Consider the following 25,963-nt stretch of genomic DNA (forward strand, 5'->3'; position numbering starts at 1 on the left):
AGGTTTGGGCCCCACCCTACAAGAAGGATGTGGATAAATTGGAGAGAGTCCAGCGGAGGGTAACAAAAATGATTAGGGGGCTGGAGCACATGACTTATGAGGAGAGGCTGAGGGAACTGGGATTGTTTAGCCTGCAGAAGAGAAGAATGAGGGGGGATTTGATAGCTGCTTTCAACTACCTGAAAGGGGGTTCCAAAGAGGATGGATCTAGACTGTTCTCAGTGGTAGAAGATGACAGAACAAGGAGTAATGGTCTCGAGTTGCAGAGGGGGAGGTTTAGGTTGGACATTAGGAAAAACTAGTAGGGTGGTGAAGAACTGGAATGGGTTACCTAGGGAGGTGGTGGAATCTCCTTCCTTAGAGGTTTTTAAGGTCAGGCTTGACTAAGCCCTGGCTGGGATGATTTAGTTGGGTTTGGTCCTGCTTTGAGCAGGGGGTTGGACTAGATACCTCCTGAGGTCCCTTCCAACCCTGAGATTCTATGAATCACAGCAATGTTCAGGTTACTGCCAGTCCCAAAGGACCAGTCACTTCCTTAGGTCAAATGACTTAGATCTTCCAACAAAGACAACACTTGTAGCCAGTCCTGTCATAACCTGTATTAATATTTATTTAAAAGGAAATGAGAGTTGTTTACAAAGTTAAAGCATCCTATAGATGCAGATGAGTTACAGTCTGAAATTTCAAATGGTAATAGAAGCTTCTATAATAAGCAAGCTCTGCATATTCTTTAGGACTAACCCCGGCTAGGCAGCTGGGGATCTCTTGCTGATGCGTAAAAACTTTGCCCCCCAGAGTCCAAGCAGCATACAGATCATCAGTTCCTTCTGTATGGGGTTTTTCATCCCCTTCCTGCCATGTGCTCTGAGCTGGAAACTCAGCTAATGGAAAGTCAAGAGCACAACAACAGTCTTGTGTCTTCTTTAACGTCCCATAATAGTGTCTCTGGTGTTGATGGACCTTTCCTGCCAGGCAGGGTGTAATGCATTCGGTTGCCAATCAGCACTTCACCTAGGTAAAGTCTCTCTCCTGTCTGGTGATTTACAGAGCCACAGAGGCTCACAATGCAACTAGTCAGATATTAACCCAGGCAGCAACTCACAAGCATTTAATGAAGTCTAAAGATGTTCTTATAATCCTAATACCTGTTTTATCAATACTAACACAGGTGAGTCAGACTGATTCCACTGTGCGTTTGTCCATGTTCAGTTAAGACACAAAGGCTTGTGTAAGAGCTAACACCTCATCTGCCAGTGTCACAGGCAGGCTGGGCAGGGATGGTGTCTCTAGCCTCTGTTTCCAGAAGCTGGGAATGGGTGACAGGATGGCCAGTTGATGGTTACCTGTTCTATTCTTTCCCTCTGATGCACCTGGCATTAGCCACTGAGCTAGACGGACCATTGGTCTGAGGCAGTGGGCCCTTCTTATGTTCACAGTCTGTATGAGGCTGTGGGACTCGCTGGAGAGCCACAGAAAGGAACAAGATGTGCTGAGGCAAGAAGGCCCAGTCTCAGCGCCCCCGGGGTCACGCTTCCCAAAAGCTAAAACTAGGCCCAGCCCATGAAGGGGGCACTGCCAGAAGAGACTGGATAAAGGCTGGAGCATCAAACAGCTTTGTAAACCTGAGAGAGCTGCCTTGGGGACAGTGACAGGGAGAATCCCCAGAGCGACTCCTTTGATTCTGCTCGTCTCTGGCCTTTTTTCATAGAATCATAGAACTGGAAGGGACTTTGGGAGGTCATGTAGGCCAGTCCCTGCACTCAAGGCAGGACTAAGTATTATGTAGACCATCCCTGAGGTGTTTGTCCAGCCTGTTCTTAAAATCCCCAATGATGGAGATTCCACAACTTCCCTACGCTATTTGTTGTGGAGTGTAACCACTCTGACAGTTAGGAAGTTTTTTCCTAATCTCCATCCTAAATTGCCCTTGCTGTAATTTAAGTCCGTTGCTTCTTCTCCTATCCTCAGAGGTTAAGAACAATTTTTTCTTCCACATCCCTGTAACAACCTTTTATGTACTTGAAAACTATTATCATGACCTCTCTACTCCAGGCTAAACAAACCCAATTTTTTCAATCTTCCCTCATAGGTCATGTTTTCTAGACCTTTAATCATTTTTGTTGCTCTTCTCTGAACTTTCTCCAATTTGTCCACATCTTTCCTCATATGTGGCACCCACAAATGGACACAGTACTCCAGTTGTGGCCTAATCCGCACAGAGTGGAGTGGAAGAATTACTTCTTGTGTCTTGCTTACAGTACTCCTCAAATACATCCCAGAATGATGTTTGCGTTTTGCACTGTTGACTTATACTTAGCGTGTGATCCGCTATGGCCCCCAGCTCCCTTTCCGCAGTGCTCTTTCCTGGGCAGGAATTTCCCATTTTGTACATGTGCACCTGATTGTTCCTTCCTAAATGAAGCATTTTGCATTTGTCCTAATTGAATTTCATCCTATTTACTTCAGGCCTTTTCTCCAGATCATTTTGAATTTTAATCATAGAATATCAGGGTTGGAAGGGACCATAGGAGGTATCTAGTCCAATCCCCTGCTCAAAGCAGGACAAATCCCCAGACAGATTTTTTCCCCAAATCCCTAAATGGCCCCCTCAAGGATTGAACTCACAGCCTTGGGTTTAGCAGGCCGATGCTGAAACCACTGAGCTCTCCCTCCCTGGTCTATCCTCTAAAGCACTTGCAACCCCTCCCAGCTTGGTATTGTCTGCAAACTTGGTAAGTATAACAGAGGATGTTACTGGGAGGGTTTCACCGTGTCTCAGAGCGTTACACCATGGTGGGAGGGGGCTAGGCCTGTACTGGAATAAGGTCACTCTGTGCTTCACAGTGTGGCAGAACCTAGAGTGTCCATTAACAGGGAAAAATCAGGGGGGAATCAGCATGTGGAATGGACAAAAGCCCCCTCTGCATTCTCTCACATTGTCCTTCTCGTCCTGGCAGGCTGCAGGTTAACGTCCACGTTTTGCTCCAGATCATTTCATCCTCCCAAAGGGAAGGAAATGGCTGCAATGGAGCTGGTTCAGGTAAGGGATTACCAGGGAGCTGGTGGTGGGTTCTGCTTGGAGGGAGAGGAGCAGTAAATGCATAGGAGGGTAGGAGCGGCTGGAGGTGGTGGGAGGCAGGAAATATCTCGGGTGGAGAAAGGGAGGGGACAGGATGTGACAAACCTGCTGACACTTATGTAATTTAGGGTGTGATGGGTTGTCACCCCGGGGTGCAGTCTGGGATGGTTCTGGGAACCACTGCGCCCTCTAACCCTCAAGCGGGGCTGGCCCTTCTCACACTGCTTTGCTGGAGATTCAGCCAGCCTCTCCAGAGCCTGTTATCACCCAACACGACAGCAGGTGGCGCCATGCATCCAACTAAGCTACCTGAGTGCTTTACCTAAGCCGCTCAAGGACAGATAGACGACAACAGCCAATTTCCCAGCTCCCCAACCTTGCACACCTGCTGTAGTAAATTATACCATCTTATAGTGCACAGGGATCTGTATAATGTAAGCTCATTAATATAGTTCGCCTTCCCCTCGATATGGGAAAGATGTGCACAACAAGCCTGTGCTAACCAAGCTCAGCTTTTCCCCAAACTCTTCATTCAAAATGCACTGATTAAGATAAAGCATAAAACAAGTTTATTAATGGCAGAAAGGTAGATTTTAAGTAATTATTGTTAGAACAAAAAAGGAGCCGGTTGATCCAGAGGCTCCTTTTTTGTTGAATATGAATACAGGCTTCTTTATTGTGTTACTTGTTCCCCTTGACCCAACTATCGAGTAAGCACTGGATAAGTTACATCACACGCCTTTTATCTAAGTTTGTATGTAAACACCTACATCCGTTACAACACGCCAAAACCCCTCATTAAGTAGTAAACACTCATACAATTAGTATACCCACCCCTATCCACTATCACAGTATTACACATATCATAGAGGCATTTTTACCTTGAAAATACCGTTCTTTGCAATAACGTGTTGCTACAAATTTCCCTAAACAGCAGTTCTCGGGGTATGGAGGAAGGATCAATGAGCAGTTCTCGGGGAGGGAGGAAGGGGCCATAAGCCAGGGCTTGTTTATGTAGCTGGGAAAGGAAGGGGAAGGGGGAGATAACATTTCTTTTACTTTCTTTCACACAAAGGACATTCATTCCAGCAACTACACTTCTCATGCAGCTGCATCAATGTCAATTCTTACAAGCAACAGAGAAAGGAAAAATATGGCAACTTATTTGTTAAGCAAAGAATTCCTGCCTGCTTATGTCTCTGTCCCCAATGCATGTCAGCACATTAGCAGCTTCCCAGCTGTTTTACTGAACCCTAACGTATCCCAACAATTCTAAGTGATAGCAAACAGATCAAAGCAGATTACTTAGCAGATAACCAAAAACTCAAACTAAGCTTAACATACTAGATGGATAGAATTTGAATTAGCAATTTCTCACCCTGACTGATGGTACAAGCAGTCCCCCAAGTTTCCATACACAAGCTAGAAATCCCTTTACCCTGGGACCAGCAGTTCCCCCAGTTCAGTCTTTGTTCCTCAAGTGTTTCCAGGAGTTCTCTTGTGTGGGGAATGAGGCCAAGAGATGATGTCACACCCCACCTTATGTAGCTTTTCCATATGGCAGGAACCATTTGTTCCAAACTCAGTTCCCAGTCCAGTTTGTGGAAAAATACAGGTACCAAAATGGAGTTTGTTGTCATGTGGTCTAGTCACATGTCCTAGCATGTCCTGCTGAGTCATAGTAGCCATGACTCATAGGCTGCCTGAAACATTCACAGGAAGGCTAAGCTCTTTCACGATCCATTCTCTTTGTTGATAAGCCATCAGCTCTGTCTGGCTTCTTCATTGTTGTACCTGAAAGGCTCGTTGTGGGTGTTACCCAGAGTAAGCACCTTTGAAATACAGATACAGAGTCAATATCCATAACTTCAAATACAAACATAATCCATGCACACAAATAGGATAATCATATTCAGCACATGACGCATCTTGCACAAAATGCATCATAATTATGTCCTAATCATATTATAACCATACCACTATGATGAATATGGGGTGTAGTGTCAGATAGGGCCTAATTTCAAGGGATTTGGGAATGGAACTTCTCCTCTTTGTGGAACAGGAAATAACCCTCCAGCCAGGGCTGGGAAAACTTCTCTGACTCCCAGTGCTGGAGCCTGAATCTACTGCCACTTCATTAGTTACCACCACCCGCAATCTTTGTGGTACTGCAAACTTCATCCGTGATGATTTTATATTCTGTTCTAGGTCATTGATAAGAATGTTAAATAGCACACGGGCAAAAAGCAATCCTTGTGGGAACCCGCTAGAAATAAATCCACTTGACCATGGTTCCCCATTTATAATCCCAGTTTTTAATCTATTTAATGTATGCCGTGTTTATTTTGTATCATTCTAGTTTTTTAGTCAAAATATTGTGCTGAATCAAGTCATATGCCTTACAGAAGTCTAGATATATTACATCAATAATATTAACTGCAACCAAACTTTTGATCTCATCTAATAAGGATATCCTTATTTTCTCTAAACCTTTGTTAACAGGTACTAATTATATTACCTTCCTTTAATTCTTTATTAACGAAATCCAGTATCGACTGCTCCATTATTTTGCTCAGTATTGATATCAGACTGACACTCTTGTAATTAGCTGGGTCATCTCTTTTACACTTTTTAGTATTGGCACAGCATTAGCTTAATTCCAGTCTTCTGGAATTTTCCCTGTGTTCCAAGTCCTAATTACAATCAACATTAATAGTCCACCACGCTCCTCCACCAGGTCTTTCAAAACTCTTGGATACAAGTTATCTGGACCTGCTTATTTAAACATGTCTAACTGTAATAGCTGCTGTTTAATGTCCTTGTGAGTTCTTGTTGGAATGGAAGGAGTGTCGTCGTCAACATCTTATGATACAAGTACAGCATCTGTTTTTCTCCAAATCCAGGAGAGAACACTTATTGAACACTTTTACCTCTTCTGCATTATTTTTGATAATTCTGCCATTTCCGTCTAGTAATTTATCACTACCATTGTTAGGATTAATATACTTTTCAAAACTTCCTTCTTATTTTCATTGATTGGTCATTGATTTCTGATAGCTTCCTTGACGAGGCGGTTCTGGCGGACCCAACTGAGAGTGCCAATTCAGGACCACTTGCTCAAACAGGGCAGTCACAGCCCTAGGCTGGGGTTTTTCCACCTCTAAGGCAAACCAAACCAGCCAGACAAAAGGACTTCGGTTTCACCCCACTGGCTAACCACAAGTCACACGAGCAATTTCCTTAGACACTCCAGTCTCCCAGTATCACCACCAGTGCCACCCGTCCCGGGGAGGAATGGTTATGAAAACCAACACCCCAATAAAAGAAAAGGTTCTCTCGATTCCAAAGAATCAAGCCCCAGACCCAGGTCAATATACGCATCAGATCTTACCCACAAATCACGCTGTTGCCAATCCTTTAAAATCTAAAGGTATATTCATAAAAGGAAAAAGGTAGAGATGAGAGGTAGCATTGGTTAAATGGAATCAATTACATACAGTAATGGCAAAGTTCTTAGTTCAGGCTTGTAGCAGTGGTGGCATAAACTGCAGGTTCAAATCAAGTCTCTGGAGAACATCCCCCACTGGGATGGGTCATCAGTCCCTTGTGTAGAGCTTCAGCATGTAGCAAAGTCCCTCCAGAGGTAGAAGCAGGATTGAAGAAAAGATGGAGATGAGGCATTAGCCTTATATAGGCTTTTCCAGGTGTAAGAACCTCTTTGTCCTTACTGTGGAAAATTACAGCAAAATGGAGTCTGGGGTCACATGGGCCAGTCCCTGCATACTTTGCTGAGTCACAAGGGGTGTCTGCCTTCTCTCCATGGGTCAGTTGTGTAGCTGATGGTCCTTAATGGGCCATCAAGCAGGCTAGGCAGAGCTAACACCAACTTGTCTGCGATGTCTCCCAGAAGCACAGCACCAGCTTGAAATACAGACAGTATGGAGCTAATATTCATAACTTCAACTACAAAATGATACATACATACAGACAGCATAATCATAACCAGCAACCCATAACCTGGTCTTAGACACCTCATATCGACCCCCTTTACATCAGATTTGGTGCCACTACAGGACCTTGGTTGCAACCCATGTTCTATATGGTCCCAATTTATATCAGTAACGTCACACTTCCCTTACCAATTTTCTACAATTCTGACCTTCGAACTCAGGGGTGAGCAACCTTTCAGAAGTCTTCATTTATTCACTCTAATTTAAGGTTTTGAGTGCCAGTAATACATTTTAACATTTTTAGAAGATCTTTCTCTGTCTATAATATATAACTAAACTATTGTTATATGTAAAGTAAATAAGGCTTTTAAAATGTTTAAGAAACTTCATTTAAAATTAAATTAAAATGCAGAGCCCCCCGGACTGGTGGCCAGGACCCGGGCATTGTGAGTGCCACTTAAAATCAGCTTGCGTGCTGCCTTCAGCACCCGTGCCATAGGTTGCCTACCCCTGTTCTAACTAATATTCTTTACTACTGACTTCCCTTTTCTTTCTTATATTTTATTTGGAGAGTGTTTCCTACCAGGGAGCCATTAGTAGGGTCCAGAGCCAGCCCCATCTCCTATATCAAGCTCTGGCTAGTAGGTATGTGATAAACGTGAAGACCCTGCCTCTGTCTGTCAGCTGGGAGACACAAAGGTTCTCTCTTTCTACCCTCTGATGCCGCCTGTCTGTTCTAGGCAAGGTGGGGTGGGACTCTGTTAACATGTGCCTCCCGGGGCTTCCATTTACCTGGTGCCGCTGTTCCGTGAATAGTGGGGTTGTGAGTGGGGCAGCAGGTACTGAGTGTTGGACTCTTGCTCTTTCAGGGACCGGTGACCTTCGAGGAGGTGGCTGTGTATTTCACCAAGGGGGAATGGGCACTGCTGGACCCTGTTCAGAGAGCCCTCTACAGGGATGTCATGCAGGAAAACTATGAGACGGTGACCTCGCTGGGTAAGGAGTCCTGTCCCCTGGGTTATTAGAAGCTGTGGGGTCTCTGAAGAACCTGAGCAGTAATAACTGTATACATTTGTTCGTCATACAAGTTTTGACAAGTTTCCTTGCCCCCACTTTTTTTGCCTTATCTCCCACCCACTAGTATCATTTTTGGACATGTGCCTTTTTGGTGCTGTCAGTCATTTTAAAATTGCATTGAATGTATCCTTATTGAATACATTCATAACTACATTAATCACTGTAGCTTTCATGCCTTTTCCTCATTTTAAGAGGAAAATATGCTGCCTGTAGAATTCTAAATTGAGTAAATAGGTGTGTGACTCATGCATGGCTTGTGTGACAGTCAGATGAGCTCTTTTAGGAGAGCGTGTAATGTTGCCGTTCAGGATCCCATGGGTGAAGGGATAAGCGAGCCATGGGAGGGACGGAGATGGGGGATAGTAGATATGCCAGGACATGGGGCGGGTGTGTGCAGGGTTAGAGCTAAGAAGCAGCAGGGAGGTAGGAGGTTGTGAGAGACGAGGAGAAAATACAAGAAGTTCTCAAGGTGCCGGGAGGTGGTGCTGGCTGAGAGTAATGGGAAGAAGGGGAGGGGAGTGTGGGGGAAGGGCACCCAGGAAGTGGGGTGGGTGGGTCAGTGGGAGGGAGGAGAGGTTTGGGGATCTGGAGCTGTGGGGGATCCCAGACCTTTAACCCCAAATCCCTACCCAAGCCTTGTTGCTTTAGAGCCTCCACTCCAGTTTTATTTCTGTTCAGTTTCACTTTATTATACATTTTTTCCCCAAATATTTATTTTAACACTTGACCTCCCTCTCCCACTCATTACCCCCCTCCTCACATAACCTCCCCAACTCCTATGCACAGCGACCCCGGCCACCGATCCTGAGTCCTTGCTGCATCCTCCCTCCCAGAGCAGGGCCCCTACCCAGGCACAAATGGGCACTTCGTTGATGATGTCACAGGCTGGTATAGTCTTTTTACACCTATAAGATTACATATTCTGAAGCCCTTCACACCAGTCGGGCTTATCTCTATACGCCGATACCGTCTGTTCCCCAGTGTTCCCTTCCCAGCTCTGATGCTGCAGAGCCTTGCCTGTGTCCCTGTTCCCGTTCGCCCCCTAACCAACATTCATGGGGCCTCATCTGGAGCACTGTGTCCAGTTTTGGGCCCAACACTATAAGAAGGATGTGGAAAAATTGGAAAGCATCCAGCGGGGGGCAACAAAAATGGTTAGGGGACTGGAACACATGACTTCTGAGGAGAGGCTGAGGGAACTGGGATTGTTTAGTCTGCAGAAGAGAAGAATGAGGGGGGATTTGATAGCTGCTTTCAACTATCTGAAAGGGGGTTCCAAAGAGGATGGATCTAGAGGTACGTCTTCACTACCCGCCGGATCGGCGGGTAGCAATCGATTTCTCGGAGTTCGATATATCGCGTCTCATCTAGACGTGATATATTGAACTCCGAACGTGCTCCTGTCGACTCCGGAACTCCACCACCGTGAACGGCGGTGACGGAGTCGACGGGGGAGCCGCGGACATCGATCCCGCGGCGTGAGGACGGGTAAGTAATTCGAACTAAGGTATTCGACTTCAGCTACGCTATTCGCGTAGCTGAAGTTGCGTACCTTAGATCGAACTCCCCCCCCAGTGTAGACCAGGCCTAGACTGTTCTCAGTGGTAGCAGATGACAGAATAAAGAGTAATGATTTCAAGTTGCAATGGGGGAGGTTTAGGTTGGATATTAGGAAACACTATTTCACTAGGAGGAGGGTGGTGAAGCCCTGGGATGGGTTCCCTAGGGAGGTGGTGGAATCTCCTTCCTCAGAGGTTTTTAAGGTCAGGCTTGACAAAGCCTTGGCTGGGATGATTTAGTTGGGGATTGGTCCTGCTTTGAGCAGGGGTGGGACTAGATGACCTCCTGAGGTCCCTTCCAACCCTGATATTCTATTATTCCAATTTCCTTCCCCCCTCCAGTTTGACCCCATTTATAGAGTAATATTCTCAGCTATACCTTAACCAATAATTGTGCTGAAATTTAACTAACCAATTCTAACATATTGTGACATAATTCTCTAACCCAGGCGTCGGCCACCTTTCAGAATTGGTGTGGAGTCTTCATTTATTCACTCTAATTTAAGATTTCATGTGCCAATAATACATTTTAACGTTTTTAGAAAGTCTCTTTCTATAAGTCTATAATACATAATTGAACTATTGTATGTAAAGTCAGTAAGGTTTTTAAAATGTTTAAGAAGCTTCATTTAAAATTAATTAAAAATGCAGAGCCTTCTGGACCGGTGGCCAGGACCTGGGCAGTGTGAGTGCCACTGAAAATCAGCTCGTGTGCCGCCATAGGTTGCCTACTCCTGCTCTAACCAATTATAAACCACTACCCTAATTAACTTACACCTGGCAACATTAATTATACAGGAGAGAGAAACAATTAGAGAACCAGACTGATTAACAATGTAAAAGTGGTGGCCATAAAGATAAAGCAATACAGAAATGAGGGTTTCACAACCACAACCATAGATATAAGTGATTTCTTGCCAGACAGAATGCTATCAAATTAAGGTTTCTTTAACCATCTTAAGATCCAGACAGGATTGTCTTCCTAACAGCCCAATAGCACCTTATTTCAGTGTGACTGGTTTGGGATGTGAGGATGTGACCCTTCGCTTCCCAGCTTATGGCTGCCCCTGCTGCTTAGCCAAAGGCCTTAGCCTAAGAACAAGGCCTCAGGCTGTCCTAGTGAGAGAAGGCCCAGACACAGGCACACTGTGATTTTGATTCTTTGTTTTCATACTCCTGTAACTAGCTAAGTGATAAAAATACACCTAAGTGTGTGGGGAAGGCTTTGCAGGCAGGCCTGAATATCGCCATTCTAACAGAGGGTTCTACCCCTTCCCCCATGCTGTTTCTGTCTTGTCTATTTAGACTGTAAATTCTTCAGAGCACGGGCCATCTACTATTCTGCATTTGTACTGTGCCTAGCACAACGGAGACACACTGTTAGTTGGTCCTTAGGCACTAAGGTAATGCGTATGATTAATAATAATAATAACTCTCCTGCCACTTGAAGCCAAGGAAGCTGGTCTTGGGATGTTACTGCTTAAAAATGATCTGAGCTTAAAACCATGGAATATTCTTTGTGACAAGTATCCCACAAATTCCACCGACCTCCCTTGTTTTCTTTGTCTGGCTTAGGGTTTCTAAATTCCAAACCTGATGTGGTCTCACAGCTTGAACGAGGGGAAGAGCCGTGGGTCCTGGACCTCCAGGGTTCTGAGAAAGAAGTGCTTCCAAGAGCTGTCTGCACAGGTGAGGACTTGGTTAAAGCAAGTCAAAAACTGTCCGTGAATACAGAAAACATTCGGGATGCCCTACAAAGATCTTGTGAGCTCTCCAAGTTCAGGATTGTTCCCTGCAGATGTGGAATAATTAGGCAGATGTCACTCATGGCTTCCCACCTATCCGGACTAACAACTGGCAGCAGATCCCTACCTGATCCCACTTTCCCCTGCATGTTCTGGTGAAATGCAGACCAAAACTGATCCCTTCCTCTCTCCTCTGGGGAAAATCAGCTCCTGATAACTTTGATCTCTCCTGCACATATTTTGGTTTGTTCATCCCTTTTAAAATTCCTGTCTCTGAGATTTCCTTTCTCTCAGGCACAGGGAGTGATCTATGTCTGGATTCTCTCTGTCTCCAATCCGGCGATGGGATGGTGCGTGAGAATGAGGAGCAGAAACCCCAGCAGGAAGATGCTGAACAAGGAGCACCACATGGGACGTTATCAGGAAGACCCAAAGGGAATGTTTCCAGGAGTTGTGCACTCCGAGAAACAGTAAAAGCCTCTGAGACTCAGCAGAGGCCAGAGGAGAACTTCAGTAGCCACTCAGACCTTATTACACATGAGAGAATCAACTTGGAAGAGACAAACTACACATGCCATGAGTGCGGGAAAAGCTTCAGTCGGCGCTCAAGCCTTATCAGACATCAGAGAATCCACACAGGGGAGACGCCCTACACGTGCGCTGAGTGCGGGAAAAGCTTCAATCTGCGCTCAAGCCTTATCAGACATCAGAGAATCCACACAGGGGAGACGCCCTACATGTGCGCTGAGTGTGGGAAAAGCTTCAATCTGCGCTCACACCTTATCACACATCAGAGAATCCACACAGGAGAGCAGCCCTACACGTGCGTTGAGTGCGGGAAAAGCTTCAGTCAGCGCTCACACCTTATCAGACATCAGAGAATCCACACAGGGGAGACGCCCTACACGTGCGCTGAGTGCGGGAAAAGCTTCAATCTGCACTCAAGCCTTATCACACATCAGAGAATCCACACCGGAGAGCATCCCTACACGTGTGCTGAGTGCGGGAAAAGCTTCAGTCAGCGCTCACACCTTATCAGACATCAGAGAATCCACACAGGAGAGACGCCCTACACGTGCGCTGAGTGCGGGAAAAGCTTCAGTCTGCGCTCAATCCTTATCACACATCAGAGAATCCACACAGGGGAGACGCCGTACACGTGCGCTGAGTGCGGGAAAAACTTCAGTCAGCGCTCACACCTTATCACACACCAGAGAATCCACACAGGGGAGACGCCCTACACGTGCTCTGAGTGTGGGAAAAGCTTCAGTTGGTGCTCAAGCCTTGTCACACACCAGAGAATCCACACAGGGGAGACGCCCTACACGTGCTCTGAGTGCGGGAAAAGCTTCAGTCAGCGCTCACACCTTATCACACACCAGAGAATCCACACAGGGGAGACGCCCTACACGTGCTCTGAGTGTGGGAAAAGCTTCAGTCGGCGCTCACACCTTATCAGACATCAGACAATCCACACAGGGGAGAAGCCCTACACATGCTCTGAGTGCGGGAAAAGCTTCAGTCGGCGCTCAAACCTTATCACACATCAGAGAATCCACACAGGGGAGATGCCCTACACATGCATTTGGGAAAAGCTTCAATCAGATGTCATTCCCTATTAGATATCAGAAAATCCAAATCGGAGAGAACTGTAAGAAATGCCTTTATTAGGGCTTCCCAAAGATTTCTTTTAAAAAAAATCACATTTGCTAATTCCAATATAGTGATCTTTGCACCATCTTCACTGTGGTCTCTCAGCTCTGCCAGATGAGTTGCCTGCTTCTGCCTTTTGCAGCTCACCCTCCTTTGGGGTCAGTCCTGTGATCTTTTCTATCAGCTCCTTTCCTTTTGACTTGTAGGAGCGTGTGTCCCTCCAGCCAGGAATTTCATCAGCTCCAGGTGGGGGAGAGAGGGTTGATGCCAACAAGCTACCCTGAGGCAAAAGTTACCTGTGCCTTACATCCACTAGGACTGTACATGGAATTGGGTGCTCAAGTTAGTGATTTTGGTGTAAAAAGGCAATTATAGTTGTAGAGCAGAAGCAGCCCAGGGAGTGAACCTAACAGACAATGATCAAGTGATCTCTCTCCTGCCATCCATCTCCATCCTCTGACAAACAGAGGCCAGGGACACCATTCCTTACCCATCCTGGCTAATAGCCATTAATGGACTTAACCTCCATGAATTTATCCAGTTCTCTTTTAAACCCTGTTATAGTCCTAGCCTTCACAACCTCTTCAGGCAAGGAGTTCCACAAGTTGACTGTGCGCTGTGTGAAGAAGAACTTCCTTTTATTTGTTTTAAACCAGCTGCCTATTAATTTCATTTGGTGGCCCCTAGTTCTTGTATTATGGGAGTAAGTAAATAACTTTTCCTTATCTACTTTCTCCACATCATTCATGATTTTATATACCTCTATCATATTCCCTCTTAGTCTCCTCTTTTCCAAGTTGAAAAGCCCTAGCCTCTTTAATCTCTCCTCATATGGGACCCGTTCCAAACCACTAATCATTTTAATTGCCCTTCTCTGAACCTTTTCTAATGCCAGTATATCTTTTTTGAGATGAGACAACCACATCTGTACATAGTATTCAAGATGTGGGCATACCATGGAGTTATATAACGGTAATAATATAGTCAGTCTTATTCTCTATCCCCTTTTTAATGATTCCTAACATCCTGTTTGCTTTTTTGACCGCCTCTGCCCACTGCGTGGGCATCTTCAGAGAACTATCCACGATGACTCCAAGATCTTTTTCCTGATTTGTTGTAGCTAAATCAGTCCCCATCATATTTTATGTATAATTGGAGTTATTTTTTCCAGTGTGCATTACTTTACATTTATCCACATTAAATTTCATTTGCCATTTTGTTGCCCAATCACTTAGTTTTGTGAGCTCTTTTTTAAGTTCTTCACAGTCTGCTTTGGTCTTAACTATCTTGAGCAGTTTAGAATCATCTGCAAACTTTGCCACCTCACTGTTTATCCCTTTCTCCAGATGATTTATGAATAAGGTGAATAGGATTGGTCCTAGGACTGACCCTTGGGGAACACCACTAGTTACCCCTCTCCATTCTGAGAATTTACCATTAATTCCTACCCTTTGTTCCCTGTCTTTTAACCAGTTCTTAATCCTTGAAAGGACCTTCCCTTTTATCCCATGACAACTTAATTTATGTAAGAGCCTTTGGCGAGGGACCTTGTCAAAGGCTTTCTGGAAATCTAAGTACACTATGTCTACTGGATCCCCCTTGTCCACATGTTTGTTGACCCCCTCAAAGAACTCTAATAGATTAGTAAGACATGATTTCCCTTTACAGAAACCGTGTTGACTTTTGCCCAACAATTTATGTTCTTCTATGTGTCTGACAATTTTATTCTTTACTATTGTTTCAACTAATTTGCCCGGTACCGATGTTAGACTAATTGCCGGGATCACCTCTAGAGCCCTTTTTAAATATTGACGTTACATTAGCTAACTTCCAGTCATTGGGTACCGAAGCCGATTCAAAGGACAGGTTACAAACCATAGTTAATAGTTCCACAACTTCACATTTGAGTTCTTTCAGAACTCTTGGGTGAATGCCATCTGGTCCTGGTGACTTGTTAATGTTGAGTTTATCAATTAATTCCAAAACCTCATCTAGTGACACTTCAGTCTGTGACAGTTCCTCAGATTTGTCACCTACAATTTGGCAATGTTTAAGCTCCTTTCTAGGATTTGACTTCCACTTTTTAAAGGAAGTCTTTTGTCTCTCACTGCTTCTTTTACATGGTTGTTAAGCCCGGTGGCTCTTTTTAGTTCTTTTACTGTGTTTCTTAAATTGGGGTATACATTTAAGTTGGGCCTCTATTATGGTGTCGTTAAAGTGTCCATGCAGCTTACAGGAATTTCACTTTAGTCACTGTACCTTTTAATTTCTGTTTAACTAACCCCCTCATTTTTGTATAGTTCTCCTTTTTGAAATCAAATGCCACAGTGTTGGGCTGTTGAGATGTTCTTCCCACCACAGGGATGTTAAATGTTATTATATTATGCCGTTTATTTCGAGCAACTGCAGTTATTCGGGAGAGTACAGACAGGCAGAGTTTCCCCTCCCGAGGTAGGTCTCGGTTAGATAAACAATTAAGGCAAGCATTTATACCTTTTGTGACATACAGTAAGGAGCAACAACTGCATTTTGTTTGTACATATTCCTTTCTGATAGCTTACTTCTCTCAGCAATTTCTGCATTCTATTCTTATCTAACACAAGGTCGAAAACCAGCGTCTCTTACAGTTCTTTTCTGCTCGCCCACGCCCTGCTTAGAAGTCTCCCGTTATTAGCTGTTAGTTAGCCTGGTAAATATCAAGTCCCTGAGAAAACACAGTTATACGAAGCAAAACAAAATCACAAACAGAAATGTCATTGGAAATTCAAAAATTAAAAAGGAAAATGCAATTCCCATCACTTCATTGTATCTGGGCCATTCCTGTATCGAGAGTACCCGCTAAGGGCCCTGTGTGCTTATGGGAAACCTGGAGGAACTCATAGCAGAGCCTGAACATGAAACTCAACTGCTCCCAGGTGCCGCCAGAAACCCTTTCCCTGCTGTGATGTTGATGATTTTATGAAAATATGCTGAGTGTGAATATAATGTAACTGGAACATGCTTCATGCAAAAGGTCTCTTGTGCAGTATCATTACAAAGCTTATTATCTACTGTGTGTGTTCAGCCTATTTGTATGAACCGATCATTCCTGTATCTGAAGCTAGAAATATGAACTATAACTCTGAAGTCCTGTTGTAATGATGCAAAGTGTGGGCCATTAATAGTGGTTTGGACTCCTGATGGCTCCCATTAACCAGGACAATTGACTGGAGATGGCTCTGTCCTGCACCATCTGTGAGTCAGGCCAGGAACAATGAAGGCTTGGGGTCTCACAGGGCATGTGACCATGTCATCTGGTACAGGAATCCATCTTAAACCTGGGGCTTTTCCCTAGGAGAGAGACAAAAGATTCCTGCCTTGTACCAAAGCTGTATAAGGGGGTGGAACAGAAGAAAGGTGGCTGCAGTCATGAGAAATCCCCTAGCTACCACCTGAGCTGGAACAAGGACTATACCAGGTGAAAAGATTGGGCCCAGACAAGAAATAAGTCTAGTCTGCAAAAGAAGCTTATTGGAAGATCTCTGAGGGTGAGATTTTATCTGTATTGAGTTTCATACTGTATTAGTCTTAGACTTGCATGTTTTTGTTTTATTTTGCTCTATGGAGAATACAAACTCCACAGAGAAGGAAAAGTTAATGCCTTAGAAAAATCTGTGTGTGTTAGAGTGTCTAGGAACCACTCTCCTGTAGCTTCTTTTCTCTGATTTCCTTTAGAAAATCTGAAGCAGGGAGCAGAAAACCATTGTCTTTTCTGAGGTGTGAGCTCAGGACCTACTGAGTACGAGACTGACATGCTGCCAACTATGCTAAGAAGGCCCAGGAAAATGTTTAGGCTCAGTGCATATAGGATCCTCCTACAGCAGTGAGTGGAGCAGGGAAGGAGCTGGAAGAAGCAGAGAGATCTGGTGCCCACAGACCTGTCCTGGCATCTTTCTCAGCAGCAAAGAAATGAATTTGCCCTTCCAGTGAACAATCTGCTGGAACTAATGGCAGCACAGGGGCGATGTTTCTAAAGTATGCACCCACCTCTACATTTTAGAACTTACTCTCCTTTTTCTAGCATAGCACTTTGTGTATGAATTAGGCAAAACAAACTACACAAGTAAGAGAAACAAGGTCTTGAGAGAAAGCTTGAACTCATAACCCCAACAGATGGCCCCTCTGCACTAACCAGTTGCACCCCTGTAGATTTTTTTTAAACACATTTGGGAAGCAGGCAGTTATCAGTCTCTGTGGTTCATACCTTTGCCTGGTAATTGAAATGCTGCTGGTTCAAACTTAACTCAAGATGCGGCTTTTCAGCGATGAGACTCCAGTACATTTTAACAGGAAGAAAATCTCCTCTATTCTGGCTTTGCCCCTTTTGACTCCTTCTGCCCATCTTCTCCCCCTCCCCCAGTCTCTTTCCTTCCCCACTGGGGCCATGCAGAGAGGAGCCCCAGTCAGTCTCTGTCACAGAGTCTGTATCCCATAAAGGGAGGGGTCTCTCTAAAACATTGATAATGAGGAGGGGAGTGGTGTGCGTGGTTAGGGGGAGACAGGATAGAGAACTAACAGTGGGGCACAGAGAGATTCCCCCAGATTGGGGAGATCCCCTGCTGCCCCCCATCAGCCAGCTGTGAGAAGAACAGCTGTGGTGGTGGGGGGGTCTCCACATGCTGCCCCCGCCCCAACTGCCAACTCTGCCAACTGTGGCAATGGGAGCTGCAGGGGTGGAGTCTGCGGGCAGCGGTGCGCAGAGACGCCCCCGGCCCTCCAGCTTAGGGGCTGCGGGTTGCTTTCGGGAGATGCCCGAGGTAAATGCTGCACCCCTCACCCTCTCCTGCAACCCCTGCCCCAGCCCAGACCCCACACCTGCACCCAACCTCCCTCCAAGAGCCTGCCCCCCACACTGCCTCCTGCACCCCAACCCTCTGACTGAGCCCAGACCCTGCACCCAAACTCTCCCAGAGCCCAACCCCTCTCCCTCCCACACCCAAACTCCTTCCCAGAGCCTTAGGCAGGTGTGTGGGGGTGGGGTGGGGCAGGACTTGGTCCCATTCTGGGCACCACCAAAAATTATACAAACCTGCCACCCCTGTCCAGCCCAATCTTCTGCTGATGCACCTCAGCCCACAACCGTGCAGTGTTTGAAGCTTTCATTGCTTAAATTCCAGGACACAGAGGGATTTCAGCTCCCCTTTGCCCAGAGGGAACCTTCACCCCACTCCTAACCAGGTTCTTGTCCATGGGATCACTGTAGGGGGGCTGGGTCCCTCGGTGTCTTTTCTCTCTCTAGGACAGGCCTGGGTGCAATAACTGGGGGCATCTGAGCACCCAGGACCTTCTGTGGGGCTGCCATTCTCCTTCCCCTTCTGTGGTCCCATCTGTCATTGACTCCAGCCTTTTTTCTATCCATCGTCAGCACCATCCCAAGCCAGCAGCACTCGCCTCAAAAAAACAAAGAGTCCCATGGCACCTTACAGACTAACAGACCTATTGGAGCATAAGCTTCCGTGGGTGGATACCCACTTCGTCAGGTGAATGTAGTGGAAATTTGCAGGGGCAGGTATACGTATGCAGGCAAGAAGCAGGCTAGAGATAAGGAGGTTAGTTCAATCAGGGAGGATGAGACCCTCTTCTAGCAGTTGAGGTGTGATCACCAAGGGAGGAGAAACTGCTTTTGTAGTTGGCAAGCCAGGCACAGAATTCCCACTCCATTCATCTGACGAAGTGGGGATTCACCCACGAAAGCTCATGCTCCAATACGTCTGTTAGTCTAGAAGGTGCCACAGGACTCTGTCGCCTTTTACAGATCCAGACTAACACGGCCACCCCTCTGATACTCAAAAAGACAGTGTCCCCTGCTGGGAGTAAATCACTGACCTCTCTCTACCCTGCCCCTCTGTTTCCTTGCCTCTCAGGCTGTGCAGATGGGACCTTTCCCTCCAGTGCTGGAGGATTCGCCCTTCTCATCTACCATTGTCCCAAGCAGCACAGCGGGTGGGAATCTTAAACGTACCGAGGTGACTTAGGAGCAGAACCCCCCCAGACCTTCCATGCAATTGTCACTTGCCCCTCACTGAGCAGGACTGAAACTGGTGCAGGGAGACTAGTGGGCCACATCCCCTCTGGGCATGAGCAAAGCAGCAGGGTGAAAAAATGATCATGGAGATGCTGGGGATTGAACCGAGGGCCTCATATATGCAAAGCATGTGCTCAACCACTGAGCTACATCCCCTAGCAGGTTGTGTTTGCTATGGGTTACACTCAGAGCCCTCCTGTTTCCAGAGCATCCAGTGACCTATAAGCTTCACGAGAAGCCCGTTCCCCTCTCTGAGGACCAATCCTGCTCTCCTGGAGGTGACTTGTTCATAGGGGTCACTTTTCAGCAGGGCCAGATTCTATGTGTGGGGCAGAGAGAGTGGATGCCCTGGTCTCAGGGTGCAGAGATACACTCAGCCATCTCCCCTGCATTGGGTTGGGGGTGCTGCAATCGCCTGCTGCAAGGTCATGGTGGGGGATGCTGTGAGCAGCTCAACACCTCACTCTGGTGGCAGAAGTGGTGTGCGGAGCTCCAGGTGTTTCTAGGATCTGCTATTTCCACCTGCCTGTAAACTCCAGCTTTCCCCAGCACATTCACTGCGGTTCAATTGGGTCAGTTTCCATGGCTGAACAGCAAAGAATGGCTCCCAGTTTCCCTTCTATCGGCAGCAGGATTAGCCTGTGTCAGTGGTTAATGAGGTGGATCTAGTTGTAGATTGTTATTCATTCCCCACCTTGACAATTCACACAGTCCCTTTCCCAGGCAGATTCCCAGTACCTCAGTGATCCTGGTAGCAGGGTTGGGTCCTGAGATTTTCAGGGTTCTTTTCCCCTCCACCTGGAGTGAACTCAGCTTTTCCCCATCCCAGACAATCCATGAAATAACAACAGCAGCATAAAGAAAGAGGGAAGGTAAAAGCAGCAAAGAATCCTGTGGCACCTTATAGACTAACAGACGTTTTGCAGCATGAGCTTTCGTGGGTGAATACCCACTTCTTCGGATGCAAGTAGTGGAAATTTCCAGGGGTAGGTATATATATGCAAGCAAGAAGCAAGCTAGAGATAACGAGGTTAGTTCAATCAGGGAGGATGAGGCCCTGTTCTAGCAGTTGAGTGAAAACCAAGAGAGGAGAAACTGGTTCTGTAGTTGGCAAGCCATTCACAGTCTTTGTTTAATCCTGAGCTGATGGTGTCAAATTTGCAGATGAACTGGAGCTCAGCAGTTTCTCTTTGAAGTCTGGTCCTGAAGTTTTTTTGCTGCAGAACGGCCACCTTAAGATCTGCTATTGTGTGGCCAGGGAGGTTGAAGTGTTCTCCTACAGGTTTTTGTATATTGCCATTCCTAATATCTGATTTGTGTCCATTTATCCTTTTCCTTAGAGACTGTCCAGTTTGGCCGATGTACATAGCAGAGGGCATTGCTGGCATATGATGGCATATATTACATTGGTGGACGTGCAGGTGAATGAACCGGTGATGGTGTGGCTGATCTGGTTAGGTCCTGTGATGGTGTTGCTGGTGTAGATATGTGGGCAGAGTTGGCATCGAGGTTTGTTGCATGGATTAGTTCCTGAGATAGAGTTACTATGGTGCAGGGTCCATAGTGGGAGGGAAAGAGTGGGAGGGAACATCTCACGGCCAGGGCTGGATGTGCCCAGAGCCCCCTGCTTGTCCATTGTTTCCATGGAATTTGGCCCCCTGCTTTGCACAAGGGACAGAGAAAGATCTTGCTGTTCCTGTGTCTGTGCAAAGAAAATTGTGCTTCTGTATGAAAAGAGAGGCGGGAAATGGGCCCATGATGGATTAAGGATTAAGAGCAAAGGACAATGATGGGAAGGTTCACAATTGACTCAGTAGTTGCATACAAAGGTGCACGTTTGGCAGTTACACTGGGAAATTCTGGCTCCTTCTGAGGCTCAGGTTGGCCACCCCAGTCTAGGTGTAGAAGTTACAACGTTTAAACTTGAAAGAGGGGCCAATTTCCCCATCATTTCACACCTTTACACCCAAACACGATGACTTTCTGAATGAACCCTCCTCGTTCAGCCAGAAGATCTTGGGGTGGATGTAGGAGTCACTGGGTAAAAATCTCTGGACTCTGTTCTGAATCAGGTCAGAGCAGAGGTACCTAGTGATCTAGTCTGGCTGTAAAATCTATAGATCAACATAGGGTGACCAGACGTCCCGATATTATTGGGACAGTCCCGATTTTAGGGGACTTGTCCCGCGTCCCGACCTTACATCGGTCGGGACGCACTTTGTCCCATATCGGGACCGTCTGGCTAGAACCGTCTGCAAGCTGCCACCGGCGCTGCTGGCTCACCTCCCTGGGGCAGCTCCCGGCGCCCGCGCCCCCCGGCAGGAGCCTGCAGTGCAGCCCCAGGCAGGCGAGGAGGTCTCCGTCGCGTGCTGCGGGGGCGGGGCTTGCAGGCGCCGGCAGCAGCAGGGCCAGCTCCACGTTTTGCCACCCCAAGCGGCAGGAGAGGGGGAAAAGAAAAAAAAAAAAGCCGCGACCGCGATCGGCTGCAGCTCCACCGCACCGCTTTCTTCCCCCACCCCCGCCCCGCCCCGCCTTCCCTCCTCGACCCGACCTGACCCGCAACCCTAGGAGCCAGAGGGACCTGCCTGCTGGATGCTTCCCGGGAGCCACTCCAGGTAAGCACCCGCTGTGACTCACCTTGCTCCTTGGCAGGTCCCTCGAGGGGAGGGAGGGGCTCTGCATGCTGCTGGTGCCTGCAAGCCCCGCTCCGTGGCTCCAGCAGCTCCCATTGGCACCTTTCCTGGCCAATGGGAGCCACCAGCCACGGAGCTCGTGCTTGTGGCGGGTGCAGCACGTGGAGAGTCTGCAGACTCCATTTGCCGCTCTCACCCTAGGAGCCAGACACCTCCCAGCAGGGCTGGTGAGTGCAGCCAGGGAAGGGGGCAGGGTGTGATGGTGAGTGTCTGGGAGGTGTGTGTGGGGATGCTGGGCTGTGAGGGTGTGGAGGGCGCTGGGCAGTGGGGGAGGTTTGTATGTTTTGGGGTGCTAGGCAGTGGGGGCCTGTTGGGGTGCTGGGAAGTGGGGGAGATCTGTGTGTCACTGGGCAGGGGGGATCTGTGTGGGGCATTGTGTAGTTGTGGTGGGGCTGTGGGAAGGGCACAGGGAGGGAGGGAGGGGAAATCTGTATGTATTGGGAAACTAGCAAGTGGGGGTGTTCTGTGTGGGGTGCTGGGCAGCTGTGGTGGGGCTATGGGTGGGGGGGTGCTGGGTAAGGGTGGTGGTGTGCACAACACTGTGCATTTGTTGTGGGGGAGCTCTGGGCATAGTGGGTTCAGGGGGTGCAAGACATAATGGATCCAGGGGGCACTGGGCAGGGGAGCTGTGTGGCGCAGCATGGGCCCACCCCCAACAGGAAGGGGCATGCTGGTAGCACAGGGCCAGCCGGACCAGTGTGCCTCTGGCCACGCCATGCATGCCCCATTTCCCCTGGCCGGCCCTGCCCTTCCTGCTGCTCACCTCCTCAACTGAAGGCGGGGGTAGGGAATGCAGGCGTGGGTCCCGGCAGTGCTTACTTGAGGTGGCTCCCAGGAAACGGCCGGCAGGTCCCTGAGGTAAGTGTCAGAGGCTGCATCCTCCTCCACAGCAGAGTGTGTGCAGACCGGTCCACCTTGCTCATGGCAGAGCTAAGGAAAGGAGGCACCTGCCTCTGCACATGCTGATTCTACGCAGGGCAGGCTGGGGCTGAGAACTGCTAAGCTGCTGCCCAGTTCACTTACCCACATTAGCAAGCAGGGATTGCACCTGGCAGTGTACATCTGCTTGATGTACAATCGGGACGCCATTTGTCCCGATAGTCAGGTAAAATTTTACATTTGGTAGTGAAATAGAAAATTAGTTGATTGGGAATGTCCCATTAAACCCGATTGTGATCGGTTATCTACTGGCAATTTTGGTTTTTCAGGTTGTTTTCCGGTGTAACACAAATTTACAGTAGGAATATGTAGTTTACAGTTCTGAACCACAGTGCATACCGTAGGACAAACTACAGTGAGCACGTAATTACACGTAAGAAGCACAGAGACTGCTCAGTTCTTTTCAGTGGCTAGCTATCTAGCTAACGGGCTTCAGCTGAAAACCCCACCTGAAATGGCAACGGCAAGGGAGGAGCGAACTACCAAAAAACAAAAAAGACAGTGCAGATACAGGACAGAATGGGAAGCCACTTACACCTGGATTCGGAAATCCTATGAGTGTGATACAAAAGCCTTTTGTAAAGCATGCAGGAAGGAATTTAGCATTTGCCATGGTGGTGAGTCTGATGTTAAGCATCATGCTGAATCAAAAAATCATGGACAAAACACCCAGACTCACAAGAGCAATACCCTGGTCTCACATTTTTTCAGCAAGCCAAATGAATCCTTCAATAACAAGGTTATCGCTACTGAGCTAACTCAAGTTTACCACACAGTAGTCCATCAACACTCCTATCGCTCATGTGACTGTGAACTTAAACTGGCGCCTACCTTGTATCCAGATTCAACGATTGCGAAGCACGTCAGCTGTGGCCGGACTAAAGCGGAGGCATTGATCAAAAATGTGCTGTCACCGCTCTCAACAGAATTTTTAAAAGACCTCAGCAAACCAGATGGTCCCTATTTCTTAGTTGCCACAGATGCATCTAACAAGGGCAATGTGAAAACTTTCCCCTTATCACTGAGATACTGGACACCTGAACATGGGGTCCAAGATAAACTGTTAGACTTCTATGAGCAAAGTGAAGAGACTGCAGAGGCAATAAGCACCACATTACTTGAAAAACTTGCGACACACAAACTAGACCTAAACAAGGTGTCTTCCTACTGTGCTGATAATGCAAACGTGAATTATGGAAAGCGACAATCCGTGTACCAGAATTTAAAAAAACAAAATGAAAATATCTTGCCAGCAAACTGCCCTGCCCATGTTGTGCACAACGCCGTGAAACATGCTAGCAATACCTTACAAGTTGACATTGAGACTCTGGTGATTAAGATGTTCAATCATTTCAGCAGTTCCGCTAAGAGAGTAGCAGCATTGAAGGATATGTTTGACTTTGTGGATATGGAGTATGCCACTTTACTGCGCCATGTTCCGACGCGCTGGTTGAGTCTTTTCCCAGCTGTAAACAGGCTTGTAAATATGTGGCAGGCTGTTAAGTGCTACTTTGTTTCTCTGGGCAGTGAGAAGTGCCCAAAATTTCTATGGATGCTGTTCTCAGACAGGGAAAATGGTGAACAAGGTGAGGGGCCTAGCAAAGTTGAGGTTCATCTGTTTTTCCTCCAGAATGTCCTGAAAATCTTCAATGATACTGCGCTCTGTTTGGAAAATGAGAGTATGACAGCATGTGAAGTGTATGCCATAATGAATACTCTGAGAATTAAACTTCAGCAACGGAAAAATGACATATTCTTTGGCTCCAAAGTTGAAAGTGCATTAACTGAGATGCTGCCTGTCACTGCTGCATGTCTCCAGAAAGACTTCATGAAATTTTACGATGTGTCGATCCTATATTTGGAGAAATGGTTTGATTTTTCAACAACTGGCTACATGTTCAATACCCAGTGCTTGAACATCAAAGTTAATAGGGTATTCGAATACAAGGATCTGTCTGCGGCCGTGACAGCTGTAAACCTTCAGAAAACAGTGGATCTTGATCAGCTCTATGATGAATACTGTATCATCAAAGACATCAACTCCAAGTTGGAGCCTGGAAACTATTCAGTTGGGGAACTCTGGTCTCAAGTGCTGAGAAACAAGGACAGTAGCACTGAATTCCTGAACATGGCAAAGCTGGTGTCATACGTGCTCAGTATACCCGTAAGCAATGCATACTCAGAGCGTGTATTTTCAATCATGAAAGGTGCATGGACTGATGTCCGGAATCGAAGCAGCATAGACTTGGTGCGGAGTGAAACCCTTGTCAAAATGAATTTCCGGATGAGTTGCAAGGACTTCTACAGCTTTGTGATTGCCCAGAAGCAAGTCATGACTATGGCAAAGTCATCCAAGAAGTACTAGACTTCTGGCATATCTGAGAGGTCTGCAAATTGGGAAGTTGATTTATTGACTGAATAAAAAACCCGGCCCTTTACCCCTGTTGTTTGTTTAGTGTACAAATAAATCTGTATGTTTAAATATGTATTATGACTAAGTCTATAATTTAGACTCACTGATTCCAGACCTGTGTGATGTAGTTTGCTTCAGCTGTCAGTGGCTGAAGCTGGGGCTGAAGGCAGGACTGGGGGCCTCCCCTCTGTGACTGCGGCTGGAGCCAGAGCTAGAACCGGGACCCTGTGCTCCCCTGCCCTGCAACTGGATCTGACTTTGCAACCAGGATTCTGTGCCCCTGTCCTGCAGCTTCAGCCGGGGGCTGGAGCTGGAACCCTGTGCCCCTGGCCCCATGGCTTCTACTGGGGGCTGGAGCTGGGGCCATGAGTCCTTGCCATGTGTCTTGTGGTGTGGGCTGCAGCAGGGGCTGTACAACCCCTCTCACAGCTTCCTAGGGCTGTGTGCCCCCTCTCATGGCTCTGGTCGGGGCTGTGCACCTGTGTTTATCGTCATCGTCTCTCCCTCCCCTCCCCCCCCCCCGCTCGCCCAATGTGTCCTGATATTTCACTCTTGCGATCTGGTCACCCTAGATCAACACCATTAATATGAAATTAATCCTCAGAAACGGCTGTTCCCCAGCCAGACTCCAGCCTGTTGATGAAGGGAAGAAGGAAGATGTCCTTCTCCCCCTTGAGGAACTGGGCTCTGCGCTTTGGACAGAAAGGAGGGGAAGGAAATGGCCACACGATGGCAGCAGAACCTAAGAAATGAAACACAATAGGCTTATGTCCACACTGCAATGTAACACC

The 25,963-nt window shown here is 47.1% G+C and overlaps 2 protein-coding genes across 4 annotated transcripts in view; both read left to right on the top strand.

Moving 5' to 3' along the window:
- Positions 1 to 25,963, top strand: part of LOC120381700 (zinc finger protein 850-like) — a gene marked incomplete at both ends in the record, with an annotated part of 483,140 nt that overhangs the window by 440,601 nt on the left and 16,576 nt on the right. Inside the window, one exon of the mRNA XM_039499823.1 lies at positions 12,032 to 12,989. Coding sequence (XP_039355757.1) covers positions 12,032 to 12,989 — 958 coding nt within the window. The remainder of the gene's footprint in view (positions 1 to 12,031; positions 12,990 to 25,963) is intronic.
- LOC120381701 lies at positions 20,515 to 25,253 on the top strand. Of its 3 annotated transcripts, none has more exons than XM_039499824.1 (2): positions 20,515 to 20,548; positions 23,029 to 25,253. In XM_039499824.1, the coding sequence occupies exon 2, from the start codon at positions 23,214 to 23,216 to the stop codon at positions 25,122 to 25,124; it is 1,911 nt and encodes a 636-aa protein (XP_039355758.1). In that variant the 5' UTR covers positions 20,515 to 20,548; positions 23,029 to 23,213; the 3' UTR covers positions 25,125 to 25,253. The 3 variants fall into 3 exon arrangements, with proteins under 3 accessions (XP_039355758.1, XP_039355759.1, XP_039355760.1); XM_039499825.1 differs by lacking the exon at positions 20,515 to 20,548 and adding an exon at positions 20,611 to 20,636; XM_039499826.1 differs by lacking the exon at positions 20,515 to 20,548 and adding an exon at positions 21,646 to 21,742.

This window comes from Mauremys reevesii, linkage group 14 (assembly GCF_016161935.1).
Source record: "Mauremys reevesii isolate NIE-2019 linkage group 14, ASM1616193v1, whole genome shotgun sequence".
NCBI classification, from domain to species: Eukaryota; Metazoa; Chordata; order Testudines; family Geoemydidae; genus Mauremys; species Mauremys reevesii.

Bases quoted from the DNA above. Each gene is read 5' to 3' on its own strand.
- LOC120381701 (XM_039499824.1), top strand. From the start codon at position 23,214: ATGGCAACGGCAAGGGAGGAGCGAACTACCAAAAAACAAAAAAGACAG.